Source organism: Misgurnus anguillicaudatus, chromosome 17 (genome assembly GCF_027580225.2).
Source record: "Misgurnus anguillicaudatus chromosome 17, ASM2758022v2, whole genome shotgun sequence".
In the NCBI taxonomy this organism is placed as follows: Eukaryota; Metazoa; Chordata; class Actinopteri; order Cypriniformes; family Cobitidae; genus Misgurnus; species Misgurnus anguillicaudatus.
In genome coordinates this window covers 346,763-363,650 of record NC_073353.2, presented here as the reverse complement: position 1 = coordinate 363,650, position 16,888 = coordinate 346,763, and the positions used below count along the sequence as shown (strand labels likewise).

At 37.2% G+C, this 16,888-nt stretch overlaps 1 protein-coding gene across 1 annotated transcript in view; it reads left to right on the top strand.

The window, feature by feature from the left end:
• Positions 1–16,888, top strand: part of LOC129451970 (plakophilin-4) — a 224,146-nt gene that overhangs the window by 94,408 nt on the left and 112,850 nt on the right. Inside the window, exons 9-11 of the mRNA XM_073854829.1 lie at positions 9,948–10,133; positions 12,363–12,576; positions 15,402–15,525. Coding sequence (XP_073710930.1) covers positions 9,948–10,133; positions 12,363–12,576; positions 15,402–15,525 — 524 coding nt within the window. The remainder of the gene's footprint in view (positions 1–9,947; positions 10,134–12,362; positions 12,577–15,401; positions 15,526–16,888) is intronic.

The following is a 16,888-nucleotide window of genomic DNA, read 5'->3' as shown; positions in this document are numbered from 1 at the left end:
TATATAGCCTATATTAAAATTTAAATATATAAAATATATATTATGCACATTTTTAAATTGCTATCGATTATAGTTTTCTTAAGTGGGATTCGGATGTGAAAAGCGCTGCATAATGTACGCGCCTTTAGTCTTACCATTAAAACTTAAAATAAGAGGTGATATATAGCTTTAGTCTACATAAATGCTTATTGCTTTAATGTTGCGAGTTCTTCTTCAGCTTTTCTTGCTGTTGTTCAGAGTTCATATTGTTGATCTTATAGTCCATTTAAACATTTTCTTACAAACTGACTCTATTCGTCAGAAAAACACCATTTTACTTTTTTCCTTTACCTGCCGTCGCTGTTCTCTTTGCGTGTCCTCCGTCAAAGTAGCCGCTTAAAATTAATATTTACATTTACTGCTGGACAGAGAGTGAAGGAAAGCGCAGTCCTCTGGCAACAGTGACATATTTCATTGCTTTCTGTTATGAAATGAGGATCCTTCAATTTTGGCCATATGGGTTCACACATTATCTGATTTCACATATAACAGCTTTCTCCCAATATATTAATATACAGCATATTATTATAATCCTGCAAATAATATGTGAAGTAGCAGCTTTCGATTAATATTTTTAAAATGCGTTAATAAATCCAACAATCCCTGTGACAGGGCTACACGTCCAAAAAGAGGTTCCTATGTTAATAAACCATTGATTTTTTGTTTCTACATTTAAAATACAAATCTGGCAATTCTGGCTATACTTTCGTTCTTTTAATAATTTCTTTATTTTATTTTATTTATAAATCACTCTTGGTTATCTGTTTTATCTATTTGGCTTGTGTTTTGTTTCCGTGCATTTGAAGCATTTTGCACATTTGTTCTGCACTTTGTTACTTCTGACCTTATTTTATTTAAAAAAAATGTATTTATTATAAACGTAAATTCTGATCTAATTTAAGTCTGTACATTTTGGATTGCTTTTCGTTGTATCGATGTTGCTATTGCGTGCTGGCCATGCTTGCGCATGCAATTTAGCCGAACGCGCTAGGTGATCTGCGTCTCATATTTAGGAGTTCATCATACTAAACATTAAAAAACTGGATGTTTTTCAACGGAACGCGCTAGGTGATCTGCGTCTCATATTTAGGAGTTCATCATACTAAACATTAAAAAACTGGATGTTTTTCAACGGGTATACGTTTTTAAAATGTATTTAAAACATAGTGGTTATCTTGCCAAAAGTTAAACTACAAAAACAGGTAAGCCGTTTGTTTAAATTTCAGTGATGAAACGGAATATCTGCACCGAACCTATATTTATGCCTGACACGACTGTCTTTCTTGTGATTTAATATTGCAACATTACGGTCGGTGTTCACTTTCAAATGATAGCAAAGAGATTCCTGGAATAAATAGTATCATCAGGGGCCTCATTTATAAACGTTGCGTACGCACAAAAGAAGGCGTACGCCACTCTCTACGCAATAGTTGTTATTTATAAAAAGCAAACTTGACGGGAAAATGTGCTGTCCGTCACGCAAGCTCTGACTCAGGCTTACGCACAAAAACGGGTGAAATGAGAAATGGCGACACCGACGGCAGATGGAAGAAACACGTGAAAGTAAAAATGACAACATTACCTCTCATAAATAACATGAAGACTTCACAAAGCAAGTCTTACAATTAACAGCCTACACGAACACCCGTTTGATCGATCAGCAGTGAAACAAAATAAATAAATAAATAAATCGGAAATTACAACAAAAATTCAAATGAACACATATTTGCTAAAAGAAAAGTGAAATATGTGTTCTGCAATAATATTGGCATGTTGTGCAATTCATCCTCATAAAGAATATAGTTAACAGAAGAAATAATGTACAAAACTGATATTCTCGTCAATGTGTCCGTCTGGCGGAGCAGTTATAGATGCAATTACATAGACAGATACATAGATAATTAAGGAGATATATAGTTAGATAGATAGATAGATAGATAGATAGATAGATAGATAGATAGATAGATAGATAGATAGATAAATAGATAAATAGATGTATTAATTGTCCACTGGGGAAAGTTGTTTTCATAGTAAACCATATCTTCATAATCTAGTACGGAATTATGGTATTCATACATATGCCTTCAGTGTGTTTTATTTTTGATAAAACAATGTATGGCGTATGTCGCAAACATTCAGGAAGCAACAAGAAATTAAATTTGCGCTGAACAATGTCCCATTTCCAGGTCGATTATTACCGACATCTGTAGCTTGTCAGATGCAATTAAATGAATGGAAATAAAATGCCCCATCACAATGCGTAATGCCCACACTGTGCCCTCCAAACAACGTTTTTCTCCTCTTTTCCCCCTCGCCAACGATAACTTCTACTTCACATTGAGTGAATATACTTTTTTTTTTTTATTTCCTCTATGTGTTTGCCATGATTTCGCAATCAATGCATATTAACTTGTGGGCGTTTCACGGACTATTTATGGGCAACTATGGGCGTGTCATGAAGCCGCAAAAGCTGAGCTACATTTAGAATTGATTGTGATTTATTAAGGAAAGAATGCGTAGGATGTGCGTGCGCACGGTTTTATAAATCCGAATATTTCTGTGCGTACGCCCGTCCTATGTTTCATCCGTACGCCACTTCTGACGCAAATCCTACGCAAAGTTTTATAAATGAGGCCCCAGGTCTTTTTTGTATCTAAAGTGAATACAGAGATGATCAAAGTCAAAGCAAGCAAGCAGTTAAATAATACGCGTAGTGTCTATAATCATTCATTTCAGTGTTTTTCTTGTTATAAATTAACATTTAATGAATTGTATATAAAGCTTTGTTTTTATCATTTGCAGTAACAATCACAAAGTATTTGTCATTTCTCATTTGTCGTTTTTGGGGTCATGTCTGCTTTGACGCGCTAAATCTCCAAATTACATAAAAACTGTAGCTGGGGTTTCCAAGGCAGGATCACCTTTGCGGTATATTTTTAGGTTTAGTTATCAAAAAGTTTTTTTGTGTGATGTTCTGTAGATTGTGGCTTTAAAATGTTATGAATATTTAAACAAATGTTGCCTTACATTTTACCTTAAAAATATATAAATGCATCGTCAGTTTTGTCTTCGTTCATCACTTGAAATACAGTTTTGGTCACTTTATCAGAAAGTTGTTTTTGTGTGCTGCTTGTGAAAGAAAATAAATGTTACCAATTTGTACCTGGGCTGACCCCCTCCCAACCCATGCACACACATAGATGATTCGACTATCAGTCGACTATGGAAAGATTCGACAATTCTGATTCAAATATGTAAATCCTTAGTCGAGGTCACCCCTATCGTATTTGTAGATCCGTCTGTGTCCTGTCAAAATAATACATTAAAGAGCTCTGGAACTGATTGCCCCTGGCAACCGATAGGGTCTCCTACCGCCATGGCCGACTGGCTCCGGCCCCACTCAAATCGGCACGTGACTCCTCACTCTCAATAGAATCCACAATAACAACAATGGCTGCATCTGAAAGCTATAAATTGCTGCCTTCTGAGGCAGCTTTCCAAGGCAGGAAGGCATCAAGGCATGTCCGAATTCAATGTTAGGTTTACTTCCTGTCTCCTGAGATACCTATGCGTGTGCGTACAATAGGAATGTGATTGGTCGAGCCTGGTCGAGTTCGAAAAAATAAAAAAAGCCTTTCTTTGAGCTGCCTTCATGCCTCCGAAGTCATTGGCTCATGAGGCAGCGAGGCAACAAGTCACTGCCTTGAGTTTTCGGACGCAGCCAATGTCACCAGGAACAAAGTTTCGTTTTACCTTATATTCTATTTTTGCCGCTCCTTTAGCAAAAATCACTTATCCATATTTTCCAAAATAAATCACTCATATACTGGAACTGTTTCCACCTTATTTAGCAGTACAGCTCTGATTGGTCAAATAATCCAGGTGAAAAAATGACACAGGCTCTTGCTTAATGTCACCAGCTGGCCACCATAGAAAGAGCAGAAAATTCACATCCTCTATAAATATTACTTGATGAAACATTGTTTTTACATCAGCCATCAAAGCAACTGGCCTCTGTCTCACTCCTAGAAGTAAATTTGTAAGATTAGGGCCCGGCAGAAGTTGTTTATTAAGGGATTTTTCCTTAAATGTAGCTCCACAATCAAAGACCACTTAAGGTTTTCTTTTTTTGGGATGTAATCCCCATGGTGAGGAATGTTCCATACCTTTCCTTCTTCTGGTTTACACTAGCTGCGTTTACATGGACAATTGTAATGGGTTTAAATGTTCAAAACGAATAAAATGTAAACACCACAATCGGAATAAAAAGGGCCGAACGGATTAAAAATCTAAATGGTTTGAGAGGGGTGGTTTATACCTTTTGTAAACCGCTTAACCCATTTACTCGTAAAATGCTGAAAACCTATGTTATTTGAGGATATATACCCTTATCTTCTGAGGGTTTTCAGAAAAAATACTGAGAATTGTCAACATCTAACAAAAACTTAATATCTAAGCCTCTGTAGCACTTTAGAAACATGAAATAAAAGTAATCAGCGGTAGATGTAATGTTTCTTCATGCAGCATCAGGCACAAATGGGTTAAAAGCACATGTAAACACTTCATCAGATTGATAGAAGAAACTGGGACGCTCTGCGCGTGTGCAATCTTCTTCTTCGTTTCTTTTTAGTGGAGGTTGGCAAACCCACTTAAGGGTGCATTTCCACCACCTACTGGACTGGAGTGTATGTGCAATGATGTAGAATTGGCGTAGTGATGTATGACGCAAACAACGTGAGCTTGTGTTGTTAAGGGAAGTCACATGAGGTGACTGTCTTGTCGCTTAAATTTTCCCAATCTCCTTCCAGTTCTTTGTAAAGTGATATGAGACAGCATTGTCCGGTCATTACATGATTTATACTCTGATCCACAAACACGTGTGTTTGGACTCGCGGACGGTCTCTGCAGAACCACATAAAGTCCTGTATTTTGAGCCCAATTTATTTGCCCTGTGTGGGATGCCCTGCGTCCTGTTTTTTTGAGTGCTATGCTTGATCTAACCAGATACAACAGGCTTCGACTTCATGTGGCGCCACAACAGAGCCAGAACAGAGACATCAAAATCCCGCGAGAGGAATTTGAGAAATCATACAGAAGCCACTATCGAAATGCCCTTGCAGTACTTTGATGTCATCCATTGTCAGTTTCACAAGCAGCAACAGTGGCAGTGCTGATCACAACACCTTTCATCCCATCACAGACCCCCTCAAGCACATTCAGTACATGTTTAAAAGGGTCAAATAATACGATTTCATGTTTTGCCTTATAAAGTCAGTTATTTAGCTGTTTGTATAAGATCTGCAGAGTTACAAAGTTTGGTCTCAATTATGAAGAGATAACTGTTCCAGATCTGCATAAAATGCCTCAATCTGAAGGATTGAATCATTTTCAACTTAACAAGGACATTTTGGTGATTCACACATACTGTAAGTGTCTTTTAATTTATGTTTTTGATGATGACTCCGCAAAACCACATCTTACAGAATCTATGTTAGTTTAAATGTTTTGGTCTTGCTTGATTTTTGTTGACTTTGAGTAAAAATAATGGAAAGTTTTTCATAAGATCCCCTGGGGTTAATGTGTTAGCATGACAGAAGGTTTATGCTGTTGTGTCAGAACAAGCAACAGTCGTCATTTTTCTTCGCCCGAGTGCCTCTCATGTAAATTATTAGATTTTGATGGCTTGCGTTTATTCCCCGCCACAGAAAACCATCACAGGTTTATTATTGGCATCAAAATTACTATTTTGTTTTTGCTTATAAATGCCTATGCAGACGTGCGCACTTTACTTTCACTTTTGAAATAAACGCAACTGTTTAAATGCAGCGCTTGCTTACTGTGCTAAACCGCTTATGAATCCGCATGCAATGCGAGTTCAACAGCTGGTTTAATTAAATGCTGGTACTTCTGACCGAAATCGGCCAATCCCAAGCTGAGCAACCGGCTACTCTTCCATAAAGCGCTGCTTGAGTGTTTGGTTTATTATTACTCTTAATGAAAGACACAACAACAAAACGATCTCGCTTATATTAAACATTATATATGTATATTATAACAAAAACTAGTAAGCATCTGTCTTCTGCCATCGTCTGCTCAGTCAGCTCGCCTCGCACACTCTGAAAGTAATAGATGAAATTTGACACCGGCTGCTCTGTGATGTGATGGGTGTTCAGGTTCGCTGAATTCAGTCAGCAGACACATTCAGTTGTTAGTGTTTGCTCTCTTTAACAAAACGAAATGATTTAATTACAAGAAAATATCAAAACAACGGTGAAAGACGGTGTTGCGGTGGGCAAGTGATATAACCGGTAAGATGCTGAGCCCCCGTTATCACTGGTTATATTGACTATCGTGACAAGCCTATTGTGTTGTGTTCCTTTATTGGAACTTTTTTATTACTGACAAGTACTTTAAAAACTATAGTGCTTGCATTTGTATAGTAATCTTTTGTATTGGTACAGTATTCTGGGTTTTGTTCTACATTTGGGTATAGAGTTTTGTATGAGAGCATTTTTGCTGCATTTTGTTGTAATGCTAGTTTGTGGTTGTATAAAATGATGCACCCTAGTATAAGAAATAATGAAAACTATTCAATTTCTGTGTGTCCTGTATTTTGTCAGTGAGATGGCTCTAATAGGTTCAAATTGCTGCTTTAGAAGATTTTCTAGAAGAGCCTTCAGAGGAGTTACTTGAGCTTTTTACAAAGGATCAGCTTTTGCAGTTAGCCTCTCATTATGATATTACAATCAGTAGTTGTGAGAATCGAATGAAGGATAGTCATTAAAATGAAGGAAATCATTAGGAATGTCCTTAGTGATAAGGGAGTTTTAAAGGTTCAGAAGGTTTTCCCAAAACCTATGATTCCTCCTTTGTCTGAGGCTGCATTTGAACTACGGCTAAGAGAGATAGCCTTACAGGAGAGACAGCTAAAGGATAGGGAGAGAGAGAGACAAATCAGAGAGAAGCAGAGGGGTTTCTTAGGGAGATTGGATGGCTTTAGGAATATCAACTCTTAGATCTGATGTTTCTTCATTTGATGTAGGATGTCATATTAGGTGAGTGCCTCCTTTTTCTGAGAAGAGTGCTGAGAGATACTTTTCTCATTTTTAATGTGTGGCAGTCACTTCAAAGTGACCAAAAGCAGTGTGAACCTTACTTCTACAAAGTGTTTTGGTTGGTAGGGCTCAGGAAGCTTGCCCTGCCTTAAGCCTTGAAAAAAAGTGCTGATTATGATGAGGTTAAAGCAGCTATATTAAAGCAGCTCATGTCATGTCTGTCAGGTTATAGGTAAACCTAATGAGTTGATACCTACTGCTCCATTCTATCCAATTCCTGCCATCAGAGAACCATTTTAATTGACTGTGTTGGACCTCTTCCACATACTAAGATGGGTAATCAATTCCTGGTTACAACTGTGTGTGCAGCAACTCGATTACCTGAAGCTGTACCTTTGCGTAGGATTACAGCACCTGCCAAAAATTTCCAAAGCCCTTATTACGTTTTTACACTGTTTGGACTTCCCAAAGTAGTCCAATCTGATCAGGGGTCTAATTTTGTGTCCCACCTCTTTCCTCAGGTGTAAAAGCAATTGTCAATTCAGCATAACATCTCTTCTGCATACCATCCAGAGTCTCAAGGAGCACTTGAGAGGTTCCATTAAACTTTAAAGACAATGCTGAAGACTTATTGCAAGGAATTTGAGAGAGACTGGGATAAGGGTATTCCATTACTCCTCTTTGCCATTAGAGAAGTGGTCCAAGAGTCCCTTGGTTTCTGCCCAGCTGAACTTGTGTTTGGCCATACAGTGAGAGGGCCCTTGAAGCTGTTAAAGGAGAGATGGTTAGCTTTTGAGCATTCTGCTCCAATTAACCTCTTGAATTATGTGTCTAATTTTAATTCTAGACTTAGTAGAGCATTTGAACGGACAAAGGAAAACTTGAAGACAGCTCAAGAGAAGATGAAGTCGTGGTATGATTGAAAGGCTAAAGAGCATGTGTTTAGCTCAGGAGACCAAGTCCTTGTACTTTCACCATAGTTGGAGGCCAAATGTAGTGGACCATATGTCATTGATTGATGTGAAAAACCCGATTGTGCCATGTGAATCTATTGCACTGCAAAAAATGACTTTCTCACTTAGTATTTTTGCCTTGTTTTCAGTACAAATATCTAAAAATTCTTAAATTAAGATGCTTTTTCTTGATGAGCAAAATTACCTAAGTAAATAAGTCTAGTTTTAAGACAAAAATATACAATTTAAGTGAATTTGTGCTTAAAACAAGCAAAAATTATCTGCCACTTAATTCAAGTATAATTTTCTCACCCCATTTTTGTCTTAAAACTAGTATTATTTTCTTGGGTCATTTTGCTCGTCGGGAGGGTGCATCTTGATTTGAGAATTTTTAGATGTTTCTACTGAAAACGGGACAAGGTGCTGGGTGGGAAAGTCATTTTTTGCAGTGTGAAGCCTTATGTTGATCGTAGTCAAACAGGGTTTACAAATGTCAAGACTCTGGCAATGTTAAATGTTCCATCTGCAGAGTCAGAAGTTGTTGCTGTTTCTGAGACCGTTCAAAGTAGGTTGCCAAATTCAAACATTCTGGCTGATGTGGACTATTATTTGTCCTATCGTAGTTCCCCTGAGCGATTTGATATTATTCAGTTAGTTCAACAACATTTGTCCCTGTTCTCATGACATTGAGGTGGGCCAAGCAACCCCTATTAAAGGGACATTTTCCAGCTCCCCTAGAGTTAAACATTTGATTCTTACCCTTTTGGAATCCATTTAGCCGATCTCCAGGTATGGCGCTAGCACTTTTAGCATAGCTTATCACAATCCATTGAATCTGATTAGACCATTAGCATTGTGCTAAAAATAACCAAAGAGTTTCGATATTTTTCCTATTTAAAACTTGACTCTTCTGTAGTTACAATTTTCTAGGCAGATATGGCTAGGAACTATACTCTCAAACTGGAGTAATAATCAGTGATTTTGCATGGCAGCAGCAGATGTTAGTGATATTACGTGCTGCCTGAAAATAGTCCCCTTTGTTACTTTCGATAGCATAGCTGAACCCTCTTCTAGTGCATTATATAGAAAATTATTTCACAAAATCCAAGCCGAAGAACAAACATTAAATCTGGAAGGACAGTTTTTCGACTAAACAATAGCACACAGAACAGCAGGCTGAATAGGTGTCCATAGGTTAACATAATACAAAGAGTTATTTACACGATACACAATAACATACATACCTGGAAGGCTAAATAGGCTAAATGAACAGAACAAGTCAACACGAATCAAGTTTGCAGGATTGTCATTCCACATCACTAAATTCAATGAATTACATAAATACAGGAGCAGCATATAATGGACTCTTACGGCTGTAGACGGTAATGTTGTCTCTTGGTTCATATATGTAAAAATGAATTCATACTGACTTAAAAGTCGCACCTGACTATAAGTCGCAGGACCAGCCAAACTATGTAAAATACGGTATGTGTTCCTTGGCCTTATTTCAGCAACTTTTTTTTTTACTAACCACGCATTAAGCATCATTTACTTAAAAATACAAACATATACACACATGTTACTCACATGTTATCTCAGCACAGTTTGTATGATATTAGCCCTTAATATGTTTAAAGCAACTAAAAAAAGAATAAATGTAAGAGCATGTCAAAACCTCGGTCAGTTTCCTAAAATGGTCGGACCCCAGAGGGTTAAATCATAATATATATTGGTCCTCAGCATGCCTGTTTTGGATTTTATCACCAGTAATTATATTTAAGTCTAAAATGGTTTGGTAACTAACTGTGGCCCATGTGGTGATTGTATTGTTGGCTGGGTGTAGGACGATGTTTTCTCTGTAGCTGTATTTCATGTTTAAATTTCATTTCATGTTCATCAGGTGTGCGATCATCTTACGCTAGTCAGCGCAGTCAGATAGATGCTGAAATCAGGTCCACCATTTCCCCTGACCGTCATATAGGACCCATCTATGAGGACCGTATCTTTCGTGGGCCCCTCTATCGGAGCTCCAGCCATGGAGCTGGAGATCACAACCCACACATTGCTGTCTACAGGTCATCGTTTGGTAAGCACCCACAGAAATGCAAGTCTAAAATATTTTTTAGTTTTATGCAGTATTCCTAATTATACTCCATTTGACCATGTGATAAAAGATAGATGTCAAGAGACAGAATACATGTGTATTCATGTAAAGCAATTTGTCACAGTTTTTTTTAATTCTGTCACATGAAAATTTTAAGTGTTTCCAATTAGGTGTGCTGTATACATTATATGCATATATAATTGTTTTATGTGTTGTGCATTATTTTTCATTAGGGATGTAAATTTATGCAATTTCCCATATTCGATAATCGTTTAAATTAATCCAGGAGAGAGAATCTAGGAGCGCTTCTTGCTGAAAGGACCACTTTGTGTGTCCCAGAAGGTGCTCTTGGTTGGGTTAGAACTAATATCTACTAAATCAGAATCCGAGGCACTACTTCCAGTTTAAAAATATAAAAAGCCTTTATTCAAAACATGGCTTATTTAGAAAACAATAAAATAATGACTCAAACACTGCACACTGATGCATCTCGGCCATCCAGCCATCTTCAGAGTGTGTCAGGTATAACATTAGTCACAGGTGTACATGTAATCAATTGTTCAGTAGAGATGGGAGATGCCAAAAAGACCATTACAGTGGGGGTAATAATATCACAGACCATTACAAAGTATAGTCAATAATCACACATCATAATTATATACATTTTACAAATATGAAGTTAGATCCAATGAAGGCTTCCCTTTGTAGAAGTCTTTGTAATCGATCTCCCTTTCTGATAGATCCAGTCACAATTTCCAAACCAATAATTCTTAAGGTAGAAGGATTAGAGTCATGTGTAGATGCATAGTGTACTGCCATGGGGTAATCTTTGTTTTTTTGTGCGAATTGCATTTTGCTGGTTGAACCAATCAAATTGTCAGGGCGGGCTTTATACGATGATGGACAGATGCTCAACAGTAACGTAATGAACCACGTCACCAAAGAGCACGTGTGTTGAATCTGTTTACAAGAAATGGCTGCCGCTGTAGAATTGGGATTCTGACATTGAGTCTGTTCTAAAAGATATTGACAGAGCATTGATTTAAAAAGAGGAACAGATAAAGGCGAGCAAGGCATTTGTTGATGTTTTTGCCGTCCTTCCTACGGGATTCTGCAAAAGTTGGTCTCAACTGAAATTGGTATCACGGCGATGCAACTAGGCGTGCATGACGAGATGGATATAATTAGCGGTCGTTGCCAGCTTCTTTTCGGAATCCCGGAATCGTGGCTGCTGAATAAGTCGAGGGACATGCTAGGCTCCAATATTTTTTAAGCCAACGTAATGGGTATCGTCGTGGATGAAGTTCACCTAACGTACAAATGGTAAGAGATAGTCTTACTGTATGACTTATTAAATACTTAATGTTGTGATATAAATGAAATGTTGCAAACATAGTAGGTGTTGATGTACGTTCGCTAACTCACACTTAGTATAATCACAATGTTAGTGTCATTGTAGCGAAATAACTAGCAGTTCGGGCAGGCTGCAAAAGACGTAATTTCAACATACGTCACACACTCCATTGCTCTGATGGGTCGTAGGTCTATCCAATTGAGTGCAGAGGCATTTTTCGGTTGAGACACGCCTCATAATTATAGCTCAATGGAGCGGTATCAGGCTCAAATTCTGACTAGAATTGAGTATGACAACGTGAGGCTAGCAGTTGGCTGCATTGCCTGGCAATGCTGGTATTCAACAACATGTTTCGTTTTGAGGTGGTAGAACAGATTAGTCGTGTCACCTTCTTAACTAGACTTTTTTTAATGCGTGCACTTCATCTTTGCACAATGCATTGTGGAAGTGTTAGCATTTTAGCATTTAGTGAGGGTAAAATAGTTCAATGAATTATGGAAAGCTTATGCTTAATAATTGTTTTCATTATAGAGGTGTTCTTGGAAATTTTTCTCCCCTGTAAGTAAAAAACCTATACTATTTGTTGTAATGTGTAAGCTGTTATTATCACGTGTGTCACTCTCTTTTTTAAAACTAAACAAAATCACGGCAAAAGCAATATTGCAGGTGCAAAATTTACTGTAACAACTTAATAAACAGCTAAAAGTGGTTGAAACCTCTCTAAACAAGCCTGCTACACCAATAAACCAGCTAATACCAAGCTGGGAGACATATGCTAGCTTTAGCCTTTTTAAGCAGGGTAAATTAGCAAAAGTTATAGCCTGCCATAATATCTGGTCTTTGGTTGTTGGGTTTAGGTGTGGGTAACCTGCAGCGAAGCTCCAGTCAACGCAGCAACATGACATACCAAAGAAGTAACTATGCTCTGGACACCATCTACACAGAACCATATCGACTGGCCCCAAACCGGCCCTCTGACTCCAGCTATACACGGAAGCCTATCGTCATGGATGATGATACCGCACACTCACCCTCAATAGACAGCATACAAAAGGACCCAAGAGAGTTTGCAGCTAGTGTTAATTTGTTAGAGTTAAGTGCATTACCACTAAAGCCTGATTTATACTTCTGTGTCAGACCAACGTTGCACTTGCAGTTTGCATAGAATTGACACGTTATTGCACTTCGGAAGGGTGCACGCTGTAGCTACGTATGCTACTCATAGCCGGTGGCATTGCTCCGACACAGAAGTAAAATCAGGCTTAACCCACACTGGGCAACATGCTGTTATGGTGCATGGTTAAGGGCTGTTCACATAATAACGATAACTATAAAAATATAGTTTTAAAAATTGTTTTATATTAAAGAAAAGAGCGGAGTTCACACCACATCTTAACATTGCAATAAAGATACAAGAAACAATATCATTGGGATTACTTTCTGAGCATTTTCCCCCCAACTTATGACCCATAAACCAATGACAGCTAATCAAATCTATTTGAACTTCAAGTGCAAGTGTATTTGAAATTACCTCAGATATCCAGTGCTGTTGCAGTAAAATTGGCTACTACATAATGCTTTTTATTCTACTACGCACAAAGGTAAGAGATTAGATTCACTGTTTAGAGCAGGGCTAGGCAACTGGCGGCCCGCGGGCCGAATGCAGCACTCCAATCATCATTATCCCACCCTGTCATCTTTGTCCGATTTAAAATCAGCGTGGTTATCTTTTACCTTTCCACTGTACATGACAAATGATGGCCTAAAAACTGGAAAGTGAATCAGAATTGGGCTGCGTGGGATGTCAACCATCTGCGGGTGCGTAATTATCGGATCCAATTTATGCTTTGGATGCATAAAAAAGGGTGACATGCTAACCGGAAGTGATGTATTTCAGTGTGTTCCAATCAAAACACTTAATTATAAAAAAATCCTTTTTTGTTTAACTTTATCAGTAACACTTGAATCCTTTAAAAGATTAATTACTGATAAGTAAGTTATTAAGTATAATACATTAAAGGCTCTAACCTTGACACAAATTTACAATTAAACTGAAATTTCATTACGATTGCCACTAGGGGGCGAACTCTGATCGTTGTGTCTGGATGTAGTGTACAATTGAAAGGCGGTTTAGCCTATATATCATTGAAATATTAAAAAAGAAAATATTAAGTGCAATTAGAGTCATTAGGAGAAGACTGACTATATGTTGTGAGTACTTGAAATGTAACAATATATGAAAGTTAAACAGAAGTTTAAGAGCTCTGCATGTGCTGATTATTAACACTTGTTTTGTGCAATGTTTATAGTTAAACTATTAAAATTAGTTTCTTGCAATGTTAAACTGCAAATTGTTTTTAAATATTAAAAAAGAAATATAAGTTTTAATTAATTAAAAGGCAAAATACTGGATACAAGAAGTGTGTATCTTTCTTGAAAATGCATGTTTTGCACAGAGGTGGAAAGTAACGAATTACATTTACTCACGTTACTGTAATTGAGTAGTTTTTTTTTGTGTACTTTTACTTTTTTGAGTAGTTTTTGAAATCTGTACTTTTACTTTTCCTTAAGTATGTTTTGTTCAAAGTATTGTACCTCGCTACATTTTAAATCATATCCGTTACTGAGTAAAAAAATATTTGAAAAAAAATGCAAGGTGATAAAGACGTGCCACGGATGATTGATTGATGGGCGGGGGAACGTGCAAAAAGAACCATGGAGACGGACGAGACAGGCGGACGCTAATGCAGACCCTCAATTCAACTTATGAAAGAAACCCCTGGCCATATTTAAGAGCAACTTTCCACTGAGAGAGAGAGAGAGTGTGAAAGAATAAAGATCTTAGACATCAGGTACCCAGGTCAGGGAAGCTAGAAGACAATAAACGTGTAAAGGATAAATGTATACAGACATGGCACTCATCTCATTATATGCTCATTTAAACTATAGTATAATAAAATAATGTATGTTACAATACATCAATTACAACCTTACTGATTGTATTTACTAGCTGCTGACCTCATATTATTTTTGCTTCAAAAGTGCATAACTTACCTGTAAAAATTATTAAACAATTCCGTAAATGTTTCTTAGTTTAAACAATCTTTTTATTTGATTAACTTTTTGTTATTGGACCTTAATTGTAAAGATATTCCTACAATAAAAAATAACTAGTTTGAGATTTATATTCCCTTATTTTTTAAATAGAATCCCCCACCTCTACCCGCTGTAAAAAAGTAACTTTTACTCTGAGTAAAGTTAAAATGACTTACTTTTTACTTTTACTTGAGTAGATTTTTAGACCAGTAACATTACTTTTACTTAAGTAAAATATTATTAAAGTAACTTTACTTTTACTTGAGTACAATATTTTATTACTCTTTCCACCTCAAGTTTTGCATTGCGTGCGTGTACGTATATATGTAAAAGTAAAAAAAAAAAATGTAAAAATAGGGGTAAAAGTTTGGCCCGCCTCATATTTACAATTTTAAAATCTGGTCCTTGAAGAAGAGTAGTTGAAGAACCCTGGTTGTTTAGAGTAACGGGAAACACTGCACGTTGAGGAGATTTGCTGGTTAACGCCACTGTAAATGCAAGATGAACAGCATATTTAATGGCATGTAAACAATTGGAAAAGTTTTTATTGCAGGAAATATGCAATATTAGCTAATGCCATTAAAGGTAAGTGATTTGCGTGAATTAATTAACATAAAGTTATTGTGGACGCTAATATAACTAATGTTATAGTTAATGTTATAGTTATTGTTAAGCGTTAAAATTTCTCTAAAGATGCTGAAGAAGAGATCCATTTTTTATAGGTACAATAAAACACAATAAGCTGAGTTCAGATGAATGTTTCCATAAGATGATGTATATGTTTTTTGTAGAGAGTTTGCGTGGCGTGACCCAGAGTTGCCAGAGGTTATTCGCATGCTACAGCATCAGTTCCCATCTGTGCAGGCCAATGCAGCGGCATACTTGCAACACCTGTGCTACGGAGACATCCACATCAAGGAAGAGGTACACAACATACTCAGTACTGTCCCATCTCAAAACCAAGTAAATGAATAGCACCCTAACAAAAATGAAACCTCATAATGGACCAATCTGAAATGGTCTCGGAGTGTTTTCACACTGGGCTTGTTTGCTGTGGTCCTAGCCTGAGTGCGAATGTTCCCGCAGTGTTGGTCACTTGCTTTATCTCACGTCATCACCAACTGTGCACGTAAAAGAGGATGTAAAACACAACATGACTCAGCATATTTTTTGTTTTTATTATGTTGGTGTTGTCATGCACAGCAGAGAGAGTGACAGCTGCACATATGTGTTTTGAAATGCGATATTTAGTTCTCTTAATTATTGTGCGTTGTGAAAACGAATGATCAACGTCATTGGCCAAAACGTGCGGAGGTTATTTTGCTTCCTGGACGAGTCCGCACCCGAATCCAAAGGTACTTTCACGTTCACACTAACCACGCCACAGTTCCATTGCAACCAAGCCCAGGCCACTTCCTTTCGGTACACTGCAAAAATAGACTTTCTTACCTAGTATTTTTGTCTTGTTTTCAGTACAAATATCTAAAAATTCTTAAATCAAGATGCCCTTTCTTAATGAGCAAAATGACCTAAGAAACTAAGTCTAGCTTTTAGACCAAAAATATTATATTTAAAGGTCACATTCTTTCTGATCCCACTTTTAAACCCTAGTTAGTGTGTAATGTTGCTATAATAGCATAAATAATACCTGTAAAATGATAAAGCTGAAAGTTTCAAAGCCTACAGCGAATGGCTGGTTTGGACTACAGGCCTCTACTTCCTGCATTAATGACATCACTAGAACAGTTTGTTGACTAAACTCCACCCACAGGAATATGTTCGTCGCCAGCTAAGCTTACAGCTGCTATCGAATCACAACACACTAAACAAGCTACACAATCAGTACTCGATATGTACAACCCCAAAACAGAAAAAGTTGGGACACTGTAGAAATTGTGAGTAAAAAAGGAATGGAATAATTTACAAATCTCATAAACTTATATTTTATTCACAATAGAATATAGATAACAAATCAAATGTTGAAAGTGATACATTTTGAAATGTCATGCCAAATATTGGCTCATTTTGGATTTCATGAGAGCTACACATTCCAAAAAAAGTTGGGACAGGTAGCAATAAGAGGCCAGAAAAGTTAAATGTACATATAAAGAACAGCTGGAAGAGGACCAATGTTTAGGAATAGGAATGTTGTACTATTCTTGTCTAATACAGGCTTCTAGTTGCTCAACTGTCTTAGGTCTTCTTTGTCGCATCTTCCTCTTTATCATGCACCAAATGTTTTCTATGGGTGAAAGATCTGGACTGCAGGCTGGCCATTTCAGTACTC